The following is a 17240-nucleotide window of genomic DNA, read 5'->3' as shown; positions in this document are numbered from 1 at the left end:
TTTGTCATGGGTTGGGAAGGTGACATGTTGGGTGAGATCGAAATTGTCCAGTAAAATGGTGAGTTCAGATGAGAGCTTTGTAGGTGGGGGAGTCCATGTGGATATTAATGTCACCAAGTAACAGCAAGCGTGGAGAGAGGGTTAATGCTAATGTGATGAGTTCGGTGAAGTCAGAAAGGAAGGAGGGATTAGGTTTGGGTGGCCTGTAGATGAGGATAACTGTCGTGGAGGAGGGGGCTTTAAAAGCAATGAATTCAAATGATGATACTGAGGGGAGGGTGAGTTCTCTGATCAAATAATTATGTTTGTGGATGACGGCGAGGACACCGCCACGGCGGCAGGGGCGGGGTTTGGCGATGTAGCTGAAACCAGGGGGAGATGCTTGGTTGAGGGAGAAAAAGTCATTGGGTTGTTGCCAGGTTTCAGTAAGTAATAGGAGGTCCAGATTATTGTCGAGGATGAGTTCATGTATGACGGGGGCTTTATTGTTGAGTGAGCGGGTGTTGAGGAGGGCAAAGTTGGCACAGTCAGAGGGTGATGGGATAGGGGCAGGTTGGAGAGGTCTGAGGTTAGCCAGGTTAGCTGTGCAGGGGGGCGGAGGGGAGGGGGGGAAACTGGGTGGAGGGGTGGTGGTGGTTGAGTATATAAATGATTGGCCATTTGGTGAAGTGATGTGTGGGTGAGGGGAAAGGACAGCAGTGAAATCCAGTCCATGTTTTCTGTCCTGCCTGGTGAGCTGCTGCCTGACAGAAGCGGTGAATGGTCCAATAGCGGGTGAGTCCTGATGACGTGGCAGAGGTGCGACGGAGCTTGCAGGTAACTGGACGAATGGGATGGAGTTTCCGTGCTGGGTCAAAACAAACCCGCGGCGGGAGCCTCTGTGGATGTAGCGGCGGCGGCGTAGGAGTCCAAGTTGTTTAATGACTGAGATGGACGATGGGATGAGGTAGTTGAAAAGTCCAAACAGCTGTGCAGGTGAATAAGTAATCATGATGAACCAGGGGAAGAGTCTGACTGAGGGGAGACCATGCGGAGTGAGGAGGATGGATGCGACCAGATGTAGCCGACGGAGCAGCGATCGTTAGCCGCCACTCGGTAGCTGAGCGAGGGCGACCTGCTAGCAGTACACAACACAGTGCGATCAGAGAGACCAGGAGGCGGCTGAAGCGGGTGGGACCAACGATGATAGTCAGCAGGCACCCGGAGATTATCCGACTGGCCAGTGTTGGAGGACAGCGGCAGCAGGTGTGGTGGCGTGTGTGGCTATATGAGCAGTGGCGAGAAGCAGCGAACAATCAGCAGCAGCGGCCTCTGCCTACGGTTGGTACGTCCCTTCGGTTGCCAACACACGAATGGTGTTATGAGATAAAGTCCCTGTTCAATCTTGAAGTAAGCTAGCATCCAATGAATCGTTGTTCCCACACAAGTAGTAATGCCAGCGGATTGAAAAAATATTCCAAGTGAAGCCAATCACACTGTCCGATTAGTTAATGGAAAATAAAATAAATAAAATTAAGTTATTGAAAGTTAAAAAGTTCAAAAGTTACCGGCGAGCAGCGGTAGCAAGTTGCCAGCGTTCACTCGTTGCCATGGTGAATGAATTAAAAGCCTGTTACTAGCCAAACCCGAGTTGACTTTTATTTTTAAGGAGATAAGAACAGGAAGTCGTTGCCTTGCAGCTCTCCAGTCAATAGCAGCGATTTCCGTGTTTTCAGATTTACGCAGTGAAATGAAAACAGAGGACAGAAAGCTTGTCATTTGCAATACTGGCGGATGCAACTAACGTTCATGAGGCTTCTATAAAAGCTGCATGAACGCCAGTGATGCATTTTCAACGTATTTCCGCTCAGGCAGGGGGCAGCAGTTGAGTAGGAGGTCCCTAATGTGGACAAACGTCACATTGGTGTTCCCACTACAAAATGAATGCGGACACATCGGACACAAGAGAAGTAAACCACCTCCGAATGTGGTTTTTGTGATCCACTTGTTAAAGACAAGTGGAAACGGGGTCCCGTTTCCACTTGTCTTTAACATCTGATTGTTGTCATCTGATCACATGAAGACAGCTCTAACTACAAGTGGAAACACTCTCAAGACGCATTGAGATCGGATCACAAAAACCACATTCGGGGGTGGTTTACGTCTCTTGTGTCTGATGTGTCCGCATTCAAATGGTAGTGGAAACAGCTATGCGACTTTTGTCCACATTAGGGACCCCCTGCTCAACTGCCGCCCCTGCCTGAGCGGAATACATAGAAAATGCATCACTGGCAGCACCATGGCTGCAATTAAATGTTTTAGTGTGAGCACAGTTAAAAGTATTGCAAATGACAAGCTTTCTGTCCCCTGTTTTCATTTCACCGCGTATATCTGATAACACGGAAGTCACTGCTTTTGAATGGTGCCCTGCAGGCCTGCAGCTAACTTCCTGTTCTTATCTGCTTCAAAATAAAGGTCAACTCGCGTTTGGCTAGTAACAGGCTTTTAATGTGAAGGCGTACAGGATATGTTCTGTTTGCAAAAGCAATAACGTCACTGCGTTAATTTAGAAAGCCACATGCCGGTGGTTGTGACGAAAGTTTGTTTATCAGAGGCAGACGTAAGAATAGCATCCCGGCGAGCACACATCTTTCACCAGCCAAAGTGGCGTAATAATTTACTCCCCTAAGACTAAAAACAGCAATGCAAAGGGTTGATTTACATACAGAGCGGGTAAATGGAATCGGATCACAGCTAGACAAAGAAGTCACATGTGGAAAGACAGGTGTGAACACACGGACTGAGAGCTGGCCACTTGTGATCAGACTACCAAAATCACATCATAATCCCATCTCCCGTTTGAGGATGCCCCAAAGATGCTCAATAGGGTTTAGCTCTGGAGACATGCTTGGCCAGTCCATAACCTCTACCCCCAGCTTCTTTAGCAAGCCAGTGGTCGTTCGGAGGTGTGTTTGGGGTCATTATCATGTTGCAGTACTGCCCTGCGGCCCAGTTTATGAAGGGAGGGGATCATGCTCTGCTTCAGCAGTATGTCACAGTACATGTTAGAATTCAGTGAACTGTAGATCCCCAGTGCTGGCAGCACTCATTTAGCCCCAGACCATGACACTCCAACCACCATGCTTGACTATAAGCAAGAAACACTTGTCTTTGTACTCCTCACCTGGTTGCCGCCCCACACTCTTAACACCATCTGAACCAAATAAATGTATCCTGGTCTCTTCAGACCACAGGACATGGTTGCAGTAATCCATGTCCGCAAGGGAGTAGGTTTGATTTGGAAATTGGTGGGGTCCGTGGGATATGAAAGTGGTTCCTAAAGTTGATAGGTTTTTTTTGTATTCGCAATGATAATTGAAAAGAAAATCAATAAATCGGCTTAATTAACATGTTTATAATGCATATCTGAATATCAAAAGAGAATATGCATTCTGTAATGTTATAGGTTAAAGCAACTAATGAAAGAAAATGAGTCAACTTAGAAGAGTTTTCAACTTTACTCTGGTGCAACTGAATCTCATGACTAACATATTAATCATTATTGAACCTCACCTGTGAATTTCCAGCCTCTCTTCCATCTCCTCCAGCCTCTCCTTCTCTAGCCTCTCCTTCATCTTCTACAGCATCTCCTCCTCTGTCTCCTTCTCTATCCTCTCCTCCTCTAGTCTCTCCTCCTCTATCTCCTCCAGTCTCTCCCCCTCTAGTCTCTCCTCCTCTATCTCCTCCAGTCTCTCCTCCTCTATCTCCTCCAGTCTCTCCTCCTCCAGTCTCTCCTCCTCTATCTCCTCTAGTCTGTCATCCTCTATCTCCTCCAGTCTCTCCACTGTCTGTCACCTGACAGAAGTATGTTGATGCATGACATATGAACAGATATATTAGGGTACATACATGGGTAGACAAAATGTTCACACAATTATTATGTTTTATTCCCCCAAAATATATATGTATAAAATCACATGAGCATCTGCAATGTGCTTGTTGTTACTGTAAATGAGAGGGAAACCTTGAAGGAAAATAAAGGTTATTAAATGTAATTAATGTTTATTTATCCCAAAAAACATTTTTAAACCATTGCTCCCTTTCCACACAAATAAAACATGAAAATAATGGTAGGCCTATACCTTAAAATGCGGATCTCTTTGGCATTATAGCCTATGCTGACTAATAATCAATATCAGTATTGTTATGGCTCTAAAATATATAACCTTTTAATTAACTTACACGTTCACTTCTAAAGAAGTCTCTTATGTCCAGTTTTCGTTTCTTCGACATCCTACACATACACACACACGCACGCACGCACAAGCATAAAACACAGACAAATATAAGTGTTACTGCAAATGGCATCACTGATATTAAAATCCGTCTCGCTGACGTGACCGAAGGCAGAACTTACACTCGCAGATGCAGATATTAGCTATGCACTGAGGCGTCCTGTTGCTCCTCCTGTCTGGGACTAGCAAATTGCCGGTAGCTTTTTTTTTTTAACAAGCAGATGGAGTGACAGCGGGGACGGCCAATCAGGTTGAATATAGGTTTGCGGGAAACCGCTACAGCCAATCAAAGCGCGATAGTTGTTTAGAGGCGGAACTTCTAGCAGAGACTGATTTTTAACCCTTTGTGTACTATAATTATTGCCTAAACAATACGGACAGCGGGTGTATTATTGGTAGGGACTACACAGTAGAGGCTGGATTTTGGTAGGGTCGGGACCCTACCGTCCCTATATAATCCTACGCCCTTGCATGTCCGTAGTCTGCTTGTCTTCAGCAAACTTTTTGTGGGGTTTCTTGTGCATCATCTTTAGAATAGGCTTTCTTCTGGGACAACAGCCATGGTCTGAGCACTGACAGGTTGACCCCCTCCCACCCCTTAAAGCCCTTCAGCAATGCTGGCAGCACTCATACGTCTATTTTCCAAAGCCAACCTCTGTTTATGGCGCTGACCACGTGCACTCAACCTTCATAAACTGGGCTGCAGGGCAGAATTGCAACATGATAACGACCCCAAAAACACCTCCAAGACGACCAGTGGCTTGCTAAAAAAGCTGAGGATAAAGGTTATGGTCTGGCCAAGCATGTCTCCAGACCTAAACCCTATTGAGCATCTTTGGGGCATCCTCAAACGGAAGGTGGAGGAGCGCAAGGTCTCTAATATCTACCAGCTCTGTGATGCTGTCATGAATGACTGGAAGAGGATTCCAGTGGCAACCTGTGAAGCTCTGGGGAACTCCATGTCCAAGAGGGTTAAGGCAGTGCTGGAAAATAATGGTGGCCACAGAAAATATTGACACTTTGGGCCCAATTTGGAAAAAAATTCTTAGGGGTGTACTCACTTTTGTTGCCAGCAGTTTAGACATTAATGGCTGTGTGTCAAGTTATTTTGAGGGGACAGTAAATTTACACTGTTATACAAGCTGAACACTGACTACTTTACATTGTATCAAAGTGTCATTTATTCAGTGTTGTCCCATGGAAAGATATAATGAAATATTTGAAGAAATGTGAGGGGTGTACTTACTTTTGTGAGATACTGTACCTCAGCCTGCCCTAAACCAGTAGGAAGATTGGCCTAACATGCAGTAACGTCAATGTTATGACAGAGGGCGCCAGAAAACTTACCAAGCCCTGGTTGATGAAGTACTCTGCAAAGTAGACCAGTCCAAGAGGAAACACAAACCTCAGCAAACCCTGCTCACAGGAATCCAGAGGAATACAATAAATAGCCTGACTATATAAATACTTAAATACTCAAGTCTGAAGTCAAATGAACTTTACACTGACCTTGATGACATGCCGTTTCTCTGTGAAGGTAAGGGGTCCAGTGGTCTGGTTTTCTGTTACATTCAGAGGGAAGAGAACATGAAATGTGTAGTTATTCAATAACAATCAGCTGTACATTAAAATCACACCTCACCGGCATCAACAGTGGGGTGCAGCGAGAGAAGGAATCAGCAGCCTGTTTAAATGTCTCTGTGTATAAAAAGACAAAATGGGGTCCTAGCATCATGATGTCAGATGCAGCATGCTTAAAAATACCCAGATGCCTAATACATCCGGCTGGGATTTTAAGTGTGGAAGTCACCATGCTATTTGGGAGTTTCTGACCCACAATCGAGTGCGCACCGCGGTTTGGATGCGTGTGCTGATGTAGCTGCCTGCCTCCTGTGGTGAGTCGAATATTTTAGTGACACCTCTGTGTGTGAATCAGCTGGGAAGGAAACAAAAACCTGTGGAGAATACCAGCCTCTCTCACTCTCTGCCTGACGCCGTCAAACTGTCTGCGGTCTTGGATCACGTCTGCTGTGAGGTCCGTGAAGATTGCTGATGCGCTGTCCCTCGTAGTTTAATGGGCTCTTGTTGCAGGCTATTTGCATTATCTTTTCCTTCACGGATAATGCAAATAGCCTGTTGTTGCGTGGCGGACCAATTCCGTGAGCCCGGTCCACTTTGATCCCTTGGGGAAAGTTGTCATCTCCCAAAAGTTTAGGTAGCAAGTCCGACACAAACGCCGTAGCCGAGCCCTTCTCAATCTTCTCGGGAAGACCCACAATTGTTATGTTTTGTCTTTGTGACTCCCTTTAGAGGTCACACACTTTGGCTTTCAAGAGTATGTTCTGTTTAGCCAGCTGGGTGCATTTTTTTCCAGCTTGGCGAGGCGCATCTCGTGCTGGACTTGAGTCTCCTCTAAGTTGGTAATGCGGGAAGAGTTTGCGGCCAGGTGAGTTTTCACCTCAGTGCGGGACAACTCTATGTTGTCATGCCTTATGTTGATAGTTTTCCATTCGTCTAATGGCCTGTATGATAGCAGACGGAGAGTCTTCCTCCATCGGTGTTGCCGAGAGGTCTTCACTGGCGCTAGCCGAGCCTGGTGAGTTGCTAGATAGCTTGTTCGACAAAAAGTCTCCTTCAGTCCCCGAAAGTTTGCCCAGCGTCTTTGGGTTATTTTTCTTGGTCCTGCCCATCCTTAAGAGCTTTATGCCTTATTTGCCACCGTCGAAAGGCTTAACAATTTGGAAAGGCACTTCTTATTTTTACGTAACTAACTAACTGCCAGATTTATCATCAAAACGTCAAGAATATCAAAAGAATGAACAGTAATAATACAAATACAAGTTTATTAAATACAAAAATATATATTTATATATATATATATACACAGCTCCGGAAAACACAAATATTTCCCTTGGTTTTGGAATTTTAGGCCAACAGACCTTGTTTATATACAGTATCTCACAAAAGTGAGTACACCCCTCACATTTCTTCAAATATTTCATTATATCTTTCCATGGGACAACACTGAATAAATGACACTTTGATACAAATTCAAAGTAGTCAGTGTACAGCTTGTATAACAGTGTAAATTTACTGTCCCCTCAAAATAACTTGACACACAGCCATTAATGTTTAAACTGCTGGCAACAATAGTGAGTACACCCCTAAGTGAAAATGTCCAAATTGGGCCCAAAATGTCAATATTTTGTGTTGCCACCATTATTTTCCAGCACTGCCTTAACCCTCTTGGGCATGGAGTTCACCAGAGCTTCACAGGTTGCCACTGGAATCCTCTTAGCATGACAGCATCACAGAGCTGGTGGATATTAGAGACCTTGCACTCCTCCACCTTCCGTTTGAGGATGCCCAACAGATGCTCAATAGGGTTCAGGTCTGGAGACATGCTTGGCCAGTCCATAAACTTTACCCTCAGCTTCTTTAGCAAGGCAGTGGTCGTCCTGGAGGTGTGTTTGGGGTCGTTATCATGTTGCAATAATGCCCTGCAGCCCAGTTTACGAAGGTTGAGTGCACATGCTCAGCGTCATATCCAGAGATTGGCTCTGGAAAATTGACGTATGAGTGCTGCCAGCATTGCTGAAGGGCTTAAAGGGGTGGGGGGTCAGCCTGTCAGTGCTCAGACCATACGCCACACACTACATCATACTGGTCTGCATGGCTGTTGTCCCAGAAGGAAGCCTATTCTAAAGATGATGCACAAGAAACCCCACAAAAAGTGTGCTGAAGACAAGCAGACTACGGACATGGATGACTGTAACCATGTCCTGTGGTCTGATGAGACCAAGATAAACTTATTTGGTTCAGATGGTGTTAAGTGTATGGGGCGGCAACCAGGTGAGGAGTACAAAGAAAAGTGTGTCTTGCCTATAGTCAAGCATGGTGGTTGGAGTGTCATGGTCTGGGGCTAAATGAGTGCTGCCAGCACTGGGGACCTATAGTTCATTGAATAATAACATGTACAGTGACATACTGAAGCAGAGCATGATCCCCTCTTTTCGGGAACTGGGCCGCAGGGCAGTACTGCAACATGATAACGACCCCAAACACACCTCCAAGACGACCACTGCCTTGCTACAGAAGCTGAGGGTAAAGGTGATGGACTGGCCAAACATGTCTCCAAACCCAAACCCTATTGAGCATCTTTGGGGCTTCTTAAAACGGGAGATGGAGGAGCGCAAGGTCTCCAATATCCAACAGCTCCGTGATGTCGTCATGAATGACTGGAAGAGGATTCCAGTGGCAACCTGTGAAGCTCTGGTGATCTCCATGCCCAAGAGGTTTAAAGGTGAGAACACACCGGGCGCGTTGGGTGTGGTGGCGGCGTTGAAAAATCCTATTTTTGCATAGGGAACCATTGGTTTAGGCGCGAGGATCCGTTGGCCACGGCAAAGCGGCGCTTTGGAAGCGTTACCAAAGCGTCAACGCGCCAGCAAAGCGTCAACGTGCCATGAAAAAAGATGGAAAAATTGAACTTTCAACGCTCCGTTGCGTGACGTTTAGCCGCGTTGGCCAATCAGCGGTGAGCTTGACCCGACACAGACATCGGCTCGGTGGGAGGACAACACAGAGGCTGAGAAACACCACCGAGTAGGAAATGTATTTGCGGCTGGCTGGTGATATGAAGCCGCTCGGGGTAGAAGACGTGGGGAAAGTGAGCCAGGAGAATGGGCTTCCTGGTTAATTCAGTGAATATGTGTGGCTGTGCTTAAGCCGATAAACCAAGTTAGCACCGGTCGGATAGCGTTAGCTAACTCACCCGGCTGTGTGCAGCCACCACCTCCATATAATGAACCCAAACATAAGTCCGGGGAACTTTCACAACGAGTACAGCGAAGCACCGGTGTTTATGCCTATATCTACGCCAGCCACGGTCCCGTCACAGCCAGGTAATGTAGGCTACTTGCCTTTATTTTCTACTGCCCTGCGCACAATGCTGCTGTAAATGTGTTTGGCATGGTGCTGCCTTGCTGTTTGTGTTCATTTCCGAGTGGCGTGAATCTTCAATGCTGTTTTAAGGCTATTTGTTCCGTTCACTTGCTGTTTATTCGTCTTTTGGCACAATTGTTGGCCGTGTTGTTGTTGTTTTTGTGCGGACATGAACGCTGTGGTGTCGGGTCGGGTCTGATCGCAGCCATGGTTGATTAGGGGAATAAATATATCGGGGGGGAGACTAGCTGCGTAGGGTTGGACGCGTTGAACCATTTTTGACACAAAATGACCAAGCGCCAGATCGGGCGCGTTGGTCGCTTTGGCCCAAAGCGCCAACGCTGTGTTCTCACCTTAAGGCAGTGCTGGAAAATAACGGTGGCAACACAAAATATCGACACTTTGGGCCCAATTCGGACATTTTCGCTTAGGGGTGTACTCACTTTTGTTGCCAGCACTTTAGACATTAATGGCTGTGTGTCGAGTTATTTTGAGGGTACAGTACATTTACACTGTTATATAAACTGTACACTGACTACTTTACATTGTATCAAAGTGTCATTTCTTCAGTGTTGTCCCATGGAAAGATATAATGAAATATTTGAAGAAATGTGAGGGGTGTACTCACTTTTGTGAGATACTGTAAAAGTATGCATTTTTTGATTTAGACAAAAAGCATAAATAATCACTAACCTCAGTTTTTCAGCTTTTTACTCAACTTTATCCTCACTCTTTACCTGACATAATTAACATAACAACACAACATTACAACACGTAAAACCTTTCAAAAATGAACTTTTTAGAAGTGAGTCACCCTCGATTTGTCCATTGTTGCATGCGAGGCAGGTAGTTATGGAGTGATCTTTGCTGATTCACTTCATTGCATTTTGTTGAACTTGGTTCAAAATGAGCTCACAAGCCTCTGAGGTAAAGCCTGCTGCCCACTGATCATGCTGCCTGTCTCAGACTAAGATTTGAAATGGTGCAGAGTCTGCGAGAAACGATCTGTTTATGTGTTTTGTTTTCTAAACCATTGCTTGACCCCACACATCAAAGCCACAGGTGTTGGGTCTGTCTGTGTGTCTGTGTGTGTTTTTTTTGGGGGGGGAGTGCTCATGTGTGCGTGTGTGTGTGTGTGAGTGTGTGTGTGTGTGTGTGTGTGTGCGTGTGTGACATTTGGGTTTGACACCAAAAGATGAATATGAGACAATAGATCAACATTTCATCTTTAATTTCCAGGTATTCACATCTGGATCTGATACACAACTGAGAAGATAGCATTTTTTGAAAAGGAACACCACATTTTTAGGCAAGCAAAAGTATTGGAACAGATAGACTTTAAATAAATTAAAGTGAATAAACCGTAAAATTTTGTCGCAAATACTTTGCTTGCAATAACTGCATCAAGCCTGTGACCCATTGACGTCACAAAACGTTTGCATTCTTCTTTTGTGATGCTTTTCCAGGCTTTCACCGCAGCCTCATTCAGTTGCTGTTTGTTTTGGGGGGTTACTCCCTTCGGTCTCCTCTTTAGCAGGTAAAATGCATGCTCTATAGGGTTTAAGTCTGGAGATTGACTTGGCCAGTCTAAAACCTTCCATTTCTTGCCCCTGATGAACTCCTTTGTTGTTTTTGCAGTTTGTTTTGGATCATTATCTTGCTGCATGATGGAGCATCTTCCAATCAGTTTGGTTGCATCTTTCTTTAAATTGGCAGACCGAATGTTTCTGTAGACTTCTAAGTTCATTTTGCTGTTGCCATCATGTGTTACTGTGTTGTTGTCAAGATGAACCTTTACCAAAGTGATGGAAAGGCTAAAGTTTGGAGAAAGAAAGGATCTACTCATGATCCCAAACATACAGGCTCATCTGTGAAACACGGTGGAGGCAATGTCATGGCTTGGGCTTGCATGGCTTCTTCTGGGACAGGCTCATTATTCTTCATTGATGATGTAACACATGATGGCAACAGCAAAATTAACTCAGAAACATTTTGTCTGACAATTTAAGGAAAAATGCAACCAAACTGATTGGAAGATCCTCCATCAAGCAGCAAGATATTGACCCAAAACACAACAAAGGAGTTAATCAGGGGCAAGAAGTGGAAGGTTTTAGACTGGTTAAGTCAATCTCCAGACTTAAACGCTATAGAGCAAGCATTTTACCTGCTAAAGAGGAGATTTAAGAGAGTAACCCCCTAATCTCCCAGATTAATCACAAACAGCAACTGAATGAGGCTGCGGTGAAAGCCTGGAAAAGCATCACAAAAGAAGAATGCAAAATTTTGGTGATGTCAATGGGTCACAGGCTTGATGTGGTTATTGCAAGCAAAGGATTTGCGACAAAATATTACGTTGTATTCACTTTAATTTATTTAAAGTCTATCTGTTCCAATACTTCTGCTCGCCTACAAATGTGGTGTTCCTTTACAAATAATGATATCTTCTCAGTTGTGTATCGGATCCAGATGTGAATACCTGGAAATGAAAGCTGAAATATTGAGCTATTGTCTCATACTCATCTTTTGGTGTCAAACCCAAATTTTTCCAGTCTACAGCAAAAATAAAGGAATTGGCCTCACTGTTCCGATACTTATGGAGTGGACTGTATATATACAGTTGTAGTGAATATGTACATGGGTTCATTCATTCATTAAGACTTTGGACTCTAAAGTGAATTACTTGGTTTCTGACTACAGCAAAATGTTGGTGTCAAAACCCCCAACATTCCTCTGCTGGAGTCAAGGCTTTTATCTGTGTTTTCACACCTATCAGTTCCTCTGTCCTAGCCAGCCCAAGCCAGGATGTCCCCCCCCCTGTCTCTTCTGCCATTGGTCAAGAAGTCTTATGCTGTATGATAACAGCTAGTGAGCTAGTACAGCTCAGTCTCTTTGTCTCTGCATCTCCGAACGGAGTGGTGCAGCCCGCTCTTCTTCAGGCACCATCCGAGGTGCTCGGTGCTCTCTCCTGCCTTGCTAACCACCCAGACCGGGGGTAGCTCAACCTTCTGGACCCAGACAAGCTCTGGTCTCCCTGATCCAGGCTCTACAGCATGGCCTGTCCAAACAGCCGTGAAGCCCCTCTCAACCAAAGAGGAACAAGGATCCACCCTGTTGCTCCAAGCAACAGGGAACGAACCAAGCGCCCACCAAGGCCAGACCCTTAAGACGAAGAAGCTAAGAATCAAGCTAAGAGCTACAACCGTAGCCCAGAGGCAACCACGCCAGTTAGCATGCTGCTACTGAAGATCCAGAAAACACCAGTTCATCCGAACTGCATCAAGACCGACCCGCGAAGCAAAACCCCTGTTTCATGCCAAAGGATCCAGAACCTCTCACACTGCAACAAACGCTGTGTAAACATCTGGTATCGTATGAACTTCTAGGCAGTTAGCTTAGCTTAGAAAGAACACATGGCTTGAAAGACTGTTAACTTTGAAATGTATGTGTACTGATTTGAACTATTCATTGTTGTTTTGTTACATACTTTGAGACCTTAACCTTAGGGGAACACAACACACAGGCTAACCAAGCCTCAAGCTCTCCCCCATAGACAAAGGTTTTTCACACCCCCACACTCAATTTGCATCCACAGACCTGCACGCACACACACACACACACACACACACACACACACACACACACACACACACACACACACACACACACACACACACACACACACACACACACACACACACACACACACACACACACACACACACACACACACACACACACACACACACACACACACACACACACACACACACACACACACGTAGCCTTCAGTGTTAAGATCATATTACCAAATTTATAATAGTAATTATTTGATTACATTATTTTATGGAAATGATCATTGAAACTAGGATTTATTAATATTGATTTATTTAACTGAACATTAATCTAATCAACATTTGAGAATAAATCATTGATTAAACGAGACAATTTGCTATTATTTTTCCATTTCTTAAATGAATGGTGGTGCCCCTTTGAACTTTAATAAATTATTAAGGTATTATTAATCTTCAGATTAATTTCTAATAGCAGGATTAATCTGGACCACCTGTAACCGCTACACAGTCAAAACCGAAATGATTCAAACCCCTGGCAAATTTTGACTTAAAGTTACTTTTATGAAACCAGCAATCTTTTTCTTGATTGAAAATGACACAGGCTTCTCCCAAAAGATAATAAGAGCCATCATTGTGAAGAAAAAAAATATTTTATTTTTATTATGAACATTTGAACAAAAATTGGCATGTCCAAAATTATTCATACCCTTCTCAATAGTCAATAGAAAAGCCTTTATTGGCTATTACAGCAAAGGCTTCCTATAATTTCTGGCCAGCTTTTTGCATCTCTCTACTGGTATTTTTGCCCATTCATCTTTGGCAATGAGCTCCAACTCTTTCAGGTAGGAGGGTCTTCTTGCCATCACCCTGATCTTTAGCTCCCTCCACAGATTCTCAATTGGATTCAAGTCAGGACTCTGGCTTGGCCACTGTAAAACGTTAATGTGTTCGTCTGCTAACCATTTTTTCACCATTTTTGCTGTGTGTTTTGGGTCGTTGTCCTGCTGAAAACTTGGCCTTGGGCACCAAGTCTCTGCAGACTGCATGATGATGTTGTTGTTGAGATTCTTGATGTATTGCTCTTTTTTCATGGTGCCATTTACTTTGATTAGGTTCCCTGGTCCATTGGCTGAAAAACAACCCCAAAGCATTAGGGGTGGGGATGACAGTGGGGATGGTGTTTTTAGGGTTAAAGGCTTCTCCTTTTTTATGCCAAATGAAGGATACATCATTGTGGCCAAACAATTACATTTTTGATTCATCTGACCATTAAACAGAAGTCCAGAAGTCTTCTTCTTTATCCAGATGAGCATTTGGGAAGTCCAAGCGGGCTTTGGTGTGCCTTATCTGGAGAAGTGGCGTCTTCCTTGGTCTGCGTCCGTGGAATCCAGCAGTGTGCAGTGTCCGTTGGATTGTCTGCCTTGAGACGTTGCCTCCAGCAGAGCCAAGATGAACTAGGATGACCTTGGTGGTGATCCTGGGATTCTTTTTCACCTCTCTCACTATCCTCCTGGCAAGTACAGGTGTCACTTTTGGCTTCCGACCACGTCCTCTGAGATTTTCCACAGTGTGGAACGTCTTAGCCTTTGTCTTAGCCATGAGTGTCCACCAACCAACTGCAGCAGAGAGCTGCTGTTTTTCACCTGTTGAGTTGATTAAAACAGCTTTTCCTAATGAATCATGGTTATTAGGATGCTTTAGAACAGCTTGGACTATTTGGAATGGTATAGAACTTTGGATTTTCCCATAGACAGTGACAGTTTGCAAAGGGTATGAATAATTTTGGACATGCCACTTTTTGTTCAAATGTAAATAAAAGCTGAAAAAAAAATGTTTTCCACAATGATGCCTCTTATGTCTTATTATCTTTTGGGAGAAGCCTGTGTCATTTCCAAACAAGAAAAAGCTTGCTGGTTTCATAAAAGTAACTTTAAGTCAAAATTTGCCAGGGGTACTGTATGAATAATTTAGGTTTTGACTGTATATATATATATATTTTTTTTTCCCCCTGGATCTGTCAGAGTATGCACTGCCTACCCTGACGGCACGTCACTGCATCACACAGCATAAGTTTACCAGGCAAACATTAGGCAACAATTCAATATCAAACTAAAGCATGCCAATAATATACAAAAAATATTGAAAATTACAGACTAATAACCTGAGCACAATGTCAATGTCACTTTCATTACAATGTTGTAACAAATAATACAGGCCAGCAGACAGACTTGTTTTGGAATACTTTTGCAGAAGTGTTTAGACTACCAGTTTAGTAATGGAACAGGCCAAATACAAGGCCACTTGACACTTTATACACTTGGCATTGTCACAGAAAAACTGAACTGTGCTGAACTGATTTTAAAAGCTGAAGCAATTAGATTAAAATTGACTGTGTATTGGACTGCAGATTCTTATGTAGTATGTATATATATATATATATATATATATATATATGTGTATATATATATACATACATATATAGCTATATATATATAAAAAATAATGTTTTTTGTTTGTTTTATTTTTATTTTGTAACAGTAATCTGTGTATCTGAATCCGAATTTAATGAAAATGGGGGCGGGACCTGATAAGCCTTTGGCTTCTTCCGTCTCCCTTCGGACAACACATAGTATGATGTATGAATATTTGCAAAAGAAAATTGTGTATTGTGTGGAATTGTCCGAAAGAATAATAAATAAATAAATAAATAAAAATATAAAATAATTTAATGCATGTGCAGCAAGCCCAAATAAGTGACTGCAACCAAGGGGTAGGTTGTCACACACTATGGGGTTGTCTTTCCACAATGTTATCTTAATGGGAATACTCATAAAAAGAAGGCAAGAAAGCAGAACTAAATTTGAAAGTTTAATTGCATTGTCAAGTTGATGGATAGGCCTACATAACTTACTGTTTCTTCTTCTCCAGCTGGGGTGGAGTGCACTGGGGTGCAGTAGCCTTGGCAGCTGGTCTAGTTTGGGATGCACTAGGTTGTTTTGATTTTGTTGCCCTTTTTTCTTTTGCATGCTATCTGCCTTTTCCTGCTCTATTTTTTCCTCCTTTAGGGTGTCAGTGAGGATACAGCTTGACAATTTCTTTCATTATTGGGTTCCTTTTCTGGCTGCAGCCTTTGGATAACATGTGACATCCAACCCCCCAAAAAATGTGACGACCAACCCCAACTTGACTTTCTTGCTAGCATCAAGGCTTACAACCATCCAACAATCTAAACCAGGCCCGGTTCTAGACAGTTAGATTAGGGTGGGCCTGTAGAAATTTTAGGTGGGCACACTGGGCAGAGAGACCGAAGATGCGAGCGCATGCAAATATGCAAATAAACTTTGAGTGTTGCTGTGTGGGAGATTTGATTCTTGCATGTTTTTTTTCCAAAATGTTTATGAATAACATATAATATACATTATATACAACATAATGTATCTTTTTTTTTTAATCGCAGTATTAGCTGTAGGCAGCCTGAGCTGATTGAAGAGAAAGCTTTGGGACTGGGCAACCTGGATGGTGGTAGTCCAGAGCTATATACTATACACACTATATAGATATATACAGTGTAGTGTGAAAGTTTGTGAACCCCTTGAACCTTTTGGAATTTTATTTATTTTTACCATTATTAATTCATTTTTATCAATACTAGTATTTTTTATGTGAAATAACAGATGTTTGTTTATCAATTCAACATTTTTCTTTTCCAGAAATTAATTGTTAAAAGACATAAAACAAATGATTTGCCAACTGTTGTATGTGCAAAAGTTTGTGAACCCTGAGCTGCATTGCTTAAATCGAGCAGGTTAACACAATCAGTTGGGCCAAATTGATTGATGAAATAAACCAATGTAATGAGAGATCTTTAGGGAAGAAATTGGGCGGCACTAGATAAAACAGAGATAAAACCAGGCCAGTTTAGGCTCACCAAAGTGAACCCATACAGGTCAGACATGCTAAAAGGGAAAAAATCTCAGAGGATCTCAGAAATAGGGTTTTGATGTTGCACATTTGTCTGGGGACAGCTATAAATTCATATAAAAAAATTTGAGCTCCATCGGTCCACCGTGAGGCAAATCATCTACAAATGGAGAGCTTTAAGAGTGACTTAACATCTGCCTAGAAGTGGACTTCCTTCAAAAATATCCTCAAGCATCACAAGAAAAGTGACTTTTCAGGTAAAAGCCAACCCAAACATTACATCTGGAGATTTGCAGACAACTTGACACCACCATTCTTCACTTGGGAGAAGGTTCTCTTGGTGGTAGGCAGAGTTGCGTTTTTGCCCAAACATGGCGGTTTTGGTTATGACCAAACAGTTCAATTTTGGACTAATCTGTCCACAGAATAAGATTTCAGGTATCTCCAGGTGCTCTCTGGCAAAGTTGTGACAAGCAGTTTTGTTCTTTTTTGAGAGCAGAGGCTTCTTTAGCAGCCCTCCCATGAAAGC

General features: G+C 43.3%; 1 protein-coding gene across 2 annotated transcripts in view; it reads right to left on the bottom strand.

Annotated features, from left to right (window-relative positions):
- cln3 (CLN3 lysosomal/endosomal transmembrane protein, battenin) overlaps window positions 1–17240 on the bottom strand; it is a 78465-nt gene that overhangs the window by 43300 nt on the left and 17925 nt on the right. For both annotated transcript variants that reach the window (XM_080043490.1, XM_080043489.1), the window contains exons 10-11: window positions 5784–5836; window positions 5622–5690 (exon numbers count right to left, since the gene is read on the bottom strand). In XM_080043490.1, the coding sequence (XP_079899616.1) occupies window positions 5622–5690; window positions 5784–5836 (122 nt within the window). The remainder of the gene's footprint in view (window positions 1–5621; window positions 5691–5783; window positions 5837–17240) is intronic.

This window comes from Ammodytes marinus, assembly GCF_949987685.1.
Source record: "Ammodytes marinus genome assembly, chromosome: 16".
Classification (NCBI taxonomy): Eukaryota; Metazoa; Chordata; class Actinopteri; order Uranoscopiformes; family Ammodytidae; genus Ammodytes; species Ammodytes marinus.
Note: the sequence above shows the minus strand (reverse complement) of the source record. Positions and strands in the feature narration are given on the sequence as shown.